The 10093-nt window shown below is 33.4% G+C and overlaps 1 protein-coding gene across 1 annotated transcript; it reads right to left on the bottom strand.

The window, feature by feature from the left end:
- Positions 1-1253: 1253 nt before the first annotated feature.
- On the bottom strand, positions 1254-9717 carry LOC149409136 (uncharacterized). The gene is made up of 2 exons (XM_089650112.1): positions 9343-9717; positions 1254-3745 (listed from the first exon to the last, which is right to left on the bottom strand). The coding sequence occupies exon 2, from the start codon at positions 3532-3534 to the stop codon at positions 2569-2571; it is 966 nt and encodes a 321-aa protein (XP_089506238.1). The 5' UTR covers positions 3535-3745; positions 9343-9717; the 3' UTR covers positions 1254-2568.
- Between the last annotated feature and the right edge of the window lie 376 nt (positions 9718-10093).

The raw sequence follows: 10093 nt of genomic DNA, 5'->3' as shown, positions 1-10093 counted from the left end.
TTATTAGTTCTTCAGTCAACTCTTGTGGTACTGCTAACACCGTTTTGTTTAGTCCTGTTGTGTAATATAAAGTCTTGCCTATTTTTTTGTAGTTTTTCAAATACCTATTAACATCTTTTGTCGGCGGCCCAAATTTTCCCTTGCGCAAATATCCGGAAATTTCTCCCAAAAATGTGTCTTGTTTTTGTAGTTCAGTTATATTTTCTAAGTGTTTTCGAATCTGTTGTCTACCTTTCACTGCAAAAGCTGCTATCTCTGGGCACGTGTTTTTCTCCTCCTGTACATTTTTTGCATCACAAGAATAACGAGATAAAATATCAGGCCCTATATTTTCCTTCCCTTTGACGTACTCTACAGTGAAGTTAAATTGATTTAAATACAAAATGCACCGTGTTAGTCGGCCACTGTACATCTTCCAGCTCTTTAAAAATGTCAATGCTTGATGATCCGTCCTAATTATTAAGTGTACTCCTCTTAAATATGTCTCAAATTTATGTAAAGCATATATTATCGCCCATAACTCTTGTTCTGACGTGGTCCATTTCAACTCCGGTCCTCTTAAAGCTTTGCTAATAAATCCAATAACGTGGTGATTCCCTTCCTCATCCAACTGATATAATTCTCCTCCTATGGCGAACCCCGAACTATCTGTCTGTAAATAATAAGTACTATTTGGGTCATGATGATGTAGAATAACTGTCTCTAAAAATAATGTTTTCACCCTCTCGAATGCGCGCTGTTCTGAGTCACCCCATCGCCAGGTTCTATTTTTCTGAAGTAAATCGCACAAAACCCGTGTTGTTTCCCCATATTTATTCGCGAATCTACGGTAATAATTACAAAGTCCAAGAAAGGCTCTAACTTGTTTTATTTTCTTGGGTACCGGAAAATTTTTTATGGCGTCAATCTTTTCCGGATCCATTTGAACTCCCAAAGGCGTTATAATATGTCCTAACATACGTACTTCTGTGAATAAAAATTGACATTTTTCGAGTTTACAAGTCATGTTTGCTTCCTTTAACCTCTCAAGCACTGCGTTTACATGTTCAAAATGATCTTCTTGACTACCACACGTATATATTATTAAATCATCTAAGTAATTAGCGCAGAATTCCCTCACCCCTGGTCCTAGAATTTTGTCCATTCCTCTTGAAAAACTCCCTACTGATGTTTTTAACCCCTGCGGTAATACCTTGTATACGTAAGATTTTCCATTGTATACAAACCCAGTATACTTGCGACTTTCTGGACTGATAGGTATTTGAAAGTAAGCTGAATTTAGATCTATTGTGGTTATGAATTTTACACCATGAAAACGCTGTATAATTTCTGAAGTTAATGGTGGTTTTTCTACTTCCGCCTGCATTCTGGTGTTTAAGAATCTAGCATCTAAGAGTATCCTAACCGTCCCATCTTTTTTCAAGGTAAATGTTAGAGGACTAGAAAACTGCGTGGCCTCTCTACTGATGATTCCTAATGACTCCAATTCTCTAATTTTTTCATCAATCTTATCTCTGTAAGCAAATGGTACTGGGTAGGATCGCTTAACGAAAGGCGTCTCGTCCGTCATTCTTATTTCGTGAGTGTACAAAGTAGTTAGACCCGGTTTGTCTATAAATACATTCTTATGTTTAATTAAAATCTTTTCTAACCCTTCTTTTCCTTTTGAATCTAAATTTAACTCAGACACAAAGGTCGTTATTCTACGCTCGAGGCACGCCGTATTATTTATTTCAGGGTTTAATTCAATACTAATTATTTTTCCACTTGTGAAATTTTGATTTCTAACCTCCTGTTTAGGTTTCCTGTGAATTACGGATGAATTTACTAACTCTATTTCCTTCTTCCCATTTCCTGTTTTTATTTTTAACTTTCTGTTCTCTCCACATTTAAATTCAGCTGTATATTCGTCTAACCAGTTGATACCCAATATAATTGGCCTAATTAACTTTGGTATTATTAAACACGGCGTATTTATTATAACATCTCCAAATCGCAACGGTACTAGAACCAACCTAGATATTCTCTGACTTTTGTGTCCTATCGCTACTTTAATCTGTATAGTCGTTACAGGCATAATAGGATAAATTGTTTGATCATTTAAATAATTTTCATAAAACTCTTGAGAAACGCACGTGATTTGACTTCCGGTATCTATTAAACAGTGAACTTCCGTGTTATCTATCTGTGCTTTGGCTTCCGGTAATAACGGTAAAGTGCTACCCTTTTCTACTTCCTCATAATCTCTGTCTTCGAAAATGTTGTTGAACCCACTAATTTCCCTGCTTGTTTTCTCTTCATTCACTTTCAATTGATTCCATTCATCCGTTATTTGTTGTAAAGAATTGACACATACTTCCACATCTATTTCCGCTTCCGTTCTCGTTTCTTCCGCTCCATCCTTTCGTCTTCTCACATTCCTTTCTGCTTTTATTGGAACAGTCATCCCTTGTTCATTTCTTCCCAGTCCTTTCATTGGATTCCACCCCCATTTCATCATAATCTTCAATGCAGTGTTGTGTTTTGGTGCCGGCGTCCCTCTTCCTGTGTGAGTCGTATTCATGAGGGCTAATGAATCAACCCTCGGCCGTTTCCCGAATTGTTTGCGATGACTAGCTCCTTGCCGCTTGTAGTTATTGTAGAACCTCCCTTTGAAGATGTCGAAGTTTCGGCACACTTGCTGCAGCTAGCGCCTCCTTCCACACTCTCTATTGCGTGAATTCTCTTCTTTATAGCGTGGTAACGGTCACGGTATTTGTCCTTCTTGGCGAACTCCTCCCCACTCCTTTTCTTTGTATTCCGTTCTTCCGGTGTGCAAACCATTGTATCTAGTTTTCGAAGAAACTCAGCAGCGACAATCTCATCTCCTGACTGCCCTGAAAACCATAGCGATTGAACTTCTTTAGGGTAATGTCTCATAATTTCGTCAACTACGCTTAACGGTGCCTCTGTGATTTTTAATGCTTTCGCTAAATCCCAATAATTCGCGAAATGAGTGAGCATGGATATATCTCTCTTGGCATCATATACACCTTCTGCAAGACGACGGCGAACCTCATTCTTCTTTATGTCTCCCCAATAGGTAGCTAAAAAATCTCTTTCGAAATCCAACATTGTTTCCCATCGCTTGTTGTATAACTTGGCCCACGTTTTTGCTTCCCCTTTCAAATTCTCCCGCACGACAATTAATGGATCTGTACGTTTCACTTTTCTAGTGTATTCTTTTATATCTTCTAAGAAACTTATGGGGTTTTGATTTCCACCGGAAAATGAAGGTCGTTCTTGCTGCGGTAGCATTTCCACTACTTGGAGAACGTTTTTCGGCGCACTATCCTCTCCTGTCACCGCCACTGTTGTTGGTCTTCCTAATTGTTTCTCAAGTTCCTGCATTTTATCAACAAGCGGTGCTAAAGCTGCTTGAATTATTGTAGTAATATCTCCGATGTTCACTGCTGACGTCCCAGCTGTAGCATTTTCCTCGATTGCCGTCACTAAAGCTTCTGTTTGCCTCCCCATTCCACGTTTTCCCACCATTTTCTTAGCTCTTCCGAGTGTTACCGGCTTATGTATCTATTTTTTTTTCCTTACTAAGCGACAACCTTAATATTCCTATTTTAATTTTCTTAATTATTTATATATATGTTGCCTTTCTTATTCTTTATATCTTTTTTCAAATTTTCTCGTTTTTCTTTTTTTTTTTTTTTTTTTTTCTAGATTTTTCTTGTATTTCATCACCTGATTGTTCCTGTAAATTTTCAAGTTCATTTATGATTTTGAAATACCTAACATGATTTTTTTTTCATATACCTATCACGATGTTTCCTCGAAATAGGTATATATATACACATATATATATCCCATCATAAGCATTCGTCAACGACATTAAAATCTCGAGCCAACTCCGAATTGTTTATTTTTTTTCTTTGAAATTGAAACTCGAATTCTCAAATAACACTTTGTCTTTTCAAAACAACGTTTATTTGTTTGGCCTATACTTGAATTCTTTATCGAATCCATTGACTGGGTTCTCTGTGTCTTAAAATATGTTTTAATAGTCAACAACCTGATCCGAATGTCAACAAAATTATCATGAGTAAATCTTACGTTATTTCAACTTACCCGTTTAGATGGTAAATTATATTATGTAAGATTAATCTTACCTCACAAAACAAAACATCAAATGTTTCACCCTCATTAATGTCTCTGCCGATTATCGAGATTTGTGATCCTGACAACAAGTATCTACATTGGCGGCACGTAGCGCGACCATTTGAATCTAACACGTGGTCCTAATGATTAACTATGATGTAATACAATTACACTTTTCTATTTTGATATTATTGTTATTATAGATCTATCTATCACATGATATGGGTGTAATATTTCCGCTATTTATTATGTTACAACATGATCATAATAGATTACACCCCAACATATCAAAATAATTGTTTTTCTTTTGTTTTATAATGATATTGATGTTAATCAAAAAAATATATATATATTTTTTTTTGTTAATCAATTGATATTAATCAATTTTATATTTTCCGTAATCATTATTTTTGCAAAACCAATGATATCTAGTAAGGTACATTGGGTGTTGTAAAACATTAATCAATTTAATTTCTCTAAACCTTTCTATCCTCCTCATAATTCTGTCGAATGTCTAGCGATGAAATAATAATTTCTTTTCCTGACTTTGTGAATAATTTGTTAAGTACCACGGCCCGCCGCTGGTCGGATATAAGATAAACAATAATTGTTTACGTTAATACTTCACGATATCCAAATGCAATGTTTATGTTATATTTGTTCCAGCTATCTCGTTTTGTGTCATTGTTTATTTAATCTCGACGTTTGTTATTTAATTTTTTGTTCCTCGGAGTGATACGTATTATTCAACGATGTTTCCGACTTTTTAAAATCTCGATGTTTATCTTATCAATTTTTAGATGTTCTTTGATGTCCCAATAAGTTCGATGTTTTTTGGGTTTGTCTGTTTATTAAACTTGCTTTATATCAACATTCCGATTTGTTCGATGAACCCAAAACATAAACAATGTTTTTGTTTACGGAACGCATTCCTCTCGAGTGAATGACATCATTAACCTACTTCTTTCATATTGTTTATACTATCGTATGAAAGGTATTTTTATTGACTCTAAAGTTCACGGTCATTTGAATTAACACATTTTTATTTATAAGGACACTTTTTGCATTATAAGATTTATTCGTTAACACTTTCTTTTTGGATTTATTGTTTGTTTACGTTAATCTATTTATTTTTAAATTTCACTGTATATTTATGTAATGTCGCACTTTTCTGATAAAATTTTTTTTCTTTTTGTTAACTCTTTAATTAATTTCGTCCTATTTATTATTATTATTTTCTCCGTTTTTGCAATAGGTTGACCAATAACTTTGTTTTTTTTTTTTCTCTCAAAGACTTATAAAACCTGAACCTCCTGGACACGGCTGTCAGTTGTAATGTTTCACCTTTTTGGGTGTGAGAGTAATTTTAAATATTTCTTTTTTTTTTTTTTTTTTGTTTAAAACAATATAGAATTTTCTTCTCTCTTGGCTATGATCGATGTTTAAATTTTTTTTTTTCTAAGGCTTTGCATATGTGTTCGCAGGGATGGAAAATTCCTCCCCTACAACACATAAGCCTCCATGAAAATTGGACCCTCTTCTTTGATATCTACAGAAAGCTACTTAAAGCTCTCTTGTACTATATATCTTTATAGACATATGTACTTAACTAATTAATACGTTATTTACGATCTTGAACGCAAATATACCCGTATTTATATTGTAATTAAATTCCATCAAACGTTGTGTAATTTTTTTGATTTATGATATAGGATTTTAATTACTTTCATTTTTGTGGTAACCCCCTTGGTTCTGATCGAGGTGTTGAGTTCAAAGTTGAATTAGTCTTTCTATTGCAAACCTAGACTTAAATGAATTTTCTGAATGAGCTAACTTTCCTATTGTAATTATTCTGATTCCCTGCACCCTAACAAAATCGTAGTTAAACGCTGATAAAAGATATTATACATGTTTATTTGGACAGGTAATTTAATATAACTCAAATGGTTAATTGTTAGTAAATTTGATTTTGGTGAACTTTTGTGTCTGTGTGGTACCACTCCTTTATGATTCTGCTGCTATAAGGTACATGTAAAGATTGATTTAGTAGGTTAATGTAATTAGTTAATTGCATATTTGACGAACTCGGAATAGCCCATTTGCTGGCATAATTTGGCTCCAAATCCTCCTGCAAGTAAACGAGATGATCGTGAGTCAACAAGAAATTTGCACAATCCTTTGACACGGCTCTTTGATTGATACCTAAGTTATCTCGTCCCAAAAAGCCTTCCACGTCATCATGTGCAGCCTTCAAGTTTCCCCTCGGGTCTCGATACCCCCAAATTCCGACCCCTCCTTGGACTACAATTTACTTAGGGCGAACCGGTTTCGTCCTATATACAATCATATACTCACGGTTGGTGTGGACTTACGGGTCGTGAATCCTCATTCCACGTTTAAGAGAGAATGCGAGAGTGGTCTACCGACCTAAATGCAAGCTGTATGCAGGTCCGCATTCTCCAGTAAACAGTACATACGAATAAATATATGTATACATACAGTTTGGGAAAGGTTTATAACTCGCAATACGAGGCTATCTACCTCGCATCCCGAGCTCGGATCTCGCGCCAAGAACTCTGCGAAGCTCTAGGTCTGGTAACCGAATATATACGTAAGGATAAGGTTATACTAATAAATACTAGTAGAATAAGGTCATATTTGATAGTTTGTTTTGGAGAGCTATCGAACTCCAAGCTTTTGTTTGTTTGGTTTTGACGTTTTTATTTAAGAGAATCGCCATCTCTATTGGATTTGGTTAATGGTCTTGTTATAGGAGCGACCACTGCCTCCTATTGATGAACTGTATTTGTTTTAAATTTTACCTCCAGGGTTCAACATTAATTTTTGTTCATCCTATCCCGTGATTTTCCAATTGTTTCAAGTAGTTGATTGCCACATTAGAGAGTACTCGACCCTCAAATATCTCAGGCAACTGATGGGGTTTTGTATGAGCACCCAATCAATAATATTCAAATGTTTCGTATAATTATTCGATATAAATCTTCCTAACCCGTGATTTTTCAATTGTCGTTTGTGATTGATAGGTATTTGAGCGCACGCAGCTTCCAGCTGGTTCAGATAACTAATAAAAATCTATGCGACTATCTATTCAATGATATTTAAATGTTTCATGTAATATTTCGATATAAATCTGGCTAACCCGTGATTTTTCAATTGTCGTTTGTGATTGATAAGTATTTGTAAGCACGCAGCTTCCAGCTGTTTCAGGTAACTAATAAAATCCTTTGTGACTAACTAATTAATGGTATTTAAATGTTTTATGTAATTTTTTGATGTAAATCTGGCTAACCCGTGATTTTTCAATTGTCGTTTGTGATTGATAAGTATTTGTAAGCACGCAGCTTCCAGCTGTTTCAGGTAACCAATAAAAACTGTGCAATTATCTAATCAATGGTATTTAAATGTTTTATGTAATTTTTTGATGTAAATCTGGCTAACCCGTGATTTTTCAATTGTCGTTTGTGATTGATAAGTATTTGAGAACACGCATCTTCCAGCTGTTTCGGGTAATTAATAAAATCCTTTGTGACTAACTAATTATGGCCAAGGTCGTTTTCAAACTATGCGGTTGACCCAATTCTCCAGTGATCCTTTGTTTTGTAAACAAATAATATAAACATCTCCTGACACACTAACCTAAATGTGAGATTTGTTTATTTTAAAATTCCTTAGAAGTCATTTGTGCCTCTTTACTGATTCAGTTATGATACCGTTTATTGTGCATAGTTAATTTAAATATTTTTAATTCCTTTATTGAAGTTAAACTATTTATTTCATTTTCCGAATTTAGTAAATTTACTAGGTTAAATGAAGAATAAATATAAATATATATATATGTACACATATCTCGATTGTCAAAATACGTTAAATAAGATTACATATATTAATAAATAAATATAAGGTATATGATTCTACATGGTCTTGAATATTAATAAATACATATTTTCTTTTTCAATAATATAGATATGTCCTCGGGTAGGTATTAAAAATCGCTACCATTTCGATGTTTCGATTAATAAATAAAATACATATATATAATTACATTACTCATATATATATTCTTTATATACAATATTTTATTTTATATTTATAAATATATATACAAATATACAATATACATATATTAATGTGTAATTCTTTGTTTTGTTGTTTTAATTTAATATTCAATTGATATACTTCCACTTCACAGCCCTTCTGTGTCTCCTGGGACCTGAAAATTATTTATAAAAGGAAAACTCACCCACGTCAAGGTATTTCCGGTCGGGTAGTACACAACAACCTTGATGAAGAAATCCTACCTAATTAATTGTATTTTTCAACTAATTTCAAAATAAATCCTTTCGACTATTTATTCCTATTTAATATTTTATTCTCGCTTGAATCGTATAAATTAGCTGATATTTAATTTTTCTTCCGAACGAAATCCTAATCCAGAAAACCCGTTGATTTAATAACACCTTTCTAGTTTAGGCTTTTGAATGATAGCTGTTTCAAATTCTTTTTCGAAATGATAGACTGATGATTAAAATTCCGGTTAAAACGACAAACACTTTTAACACTGTCGCTATACGCACGATGGATTTTAATTGAACAATTTATTAATTCTAAATTTCTTTTTATATAAATTGATAAGAAAATTTATTCCGAATTGTGCAAACTTTTAATTAACTTCTTAATAAATTAAATTGTTTTCCTCTTACTATTAATTTTAGAACAAAGGTTTAAACGTTTATTATTATCGAATCCCTTTTTTTTGTTTTTGTGTTTCTTTTAACCTAAGATGAAGTATTTATTACTATTATTATTATTTTTTAACCAAATTGACGTTAAATTATAATCTATTTTTAAATATCAATACGCGATCACGTTCACTTTAGATTAACGATAACAAACTCTTAAATTTAATTTGAATGTTTTCACTTTGAATGAAATAATTATTTTTAAATTTTTAATTAATTCACAATTCACTTTTTGCACTTCACTTAACACTTTTAAGCACTGAGTTTAAATTATATTTATTTTCACTGTTTAACCAAATTAAACTGATTTAACAAAACTTCACTGGTGGGGTTTTCAGAATTTAAGAACTGAATTTAAGACTTTTTACAAAACTTTCTAAGTCCAGGTACTTGTTCAGAATTTAACACTTAGATTATTTCACTAGAATTTTACCAATAGACGTAGTACTGCCATGTAACAACTTTTCAAACCCTCGGCGCGACTGCCCTCCTGACTGATGAGTTCCATCTTTTATACCCCTCTCAGGTTCCAAAAGACGTATCTGAATGTCTCTTGATGCTTAATTCTATCTCCTATCAACTCGTAAATCCAAACACCCCTTCCATCAATATCGAATGTGCTCCCATAAGATGTTCTGCTTTCCGGCTCTGGGCGGTAGTTAGTTTTTATCTCACAAATCTAAGTCGATAGGGTCCGAATCGGGTAAGTCTGTGTTAATCGCCCAAGCTTCCTTTGTCCTGTGTTCATACAAAATGTAGTTAAATTCTCATGATTTTGTGTTCCTTTTTTTTCTCAATTTGCGATAGGTCCGTCCTCAATAATATATATATACATCTCAATTTTACGCATCTCGTGTGAAAAATACCTAAATCCATGTTGAAATCCCTACTATGCAGTTTAGAATTTCGATTTATCTAAATTCTACTCAATTTTATTGTCACCTATATGAGCTTTTCCATTTTCACCAGTACTTTCTCTCTTAATGCCGCAGATTTGAATTTTTCCTTATCTTTTGGATTTTCTTTTATCCGCGACGTTTTCTTGCACAATTTTCTTCTTTATTCTTATGTCATTTCTCATAACTCTTTAACTAGTTATTTTCCAAGTCGTATTTATTTATTTCACGGATAAATTTGAATTGTATCACTTTTCTCCACTTGGATTATTCTTTATCTCCGTTCTT

Source organism: Hesperophylax consimilis, unplaced genomic scaffold (assembly GCF_061612785.1).
Source record: "Hesperophylax consimilis isolate HC1 unplaced genomic scaffold, BYU_Hcon_1.0 scaffold_35, whole genome shotgun sequence".
Taxonomy (NCBI): domain Eukaryota; kingdom Metazoa; phylum Arthropoda; class Insecta; order Trichoptera; family Limnephilidae; genus Hesperophylax; species Hesperophylax consimilis.
The sequence above is the reverse complement of the archived record's forward strand: the minus strand, read 5'-3'. Positions and strand labels throughout refer to the sequence as shown.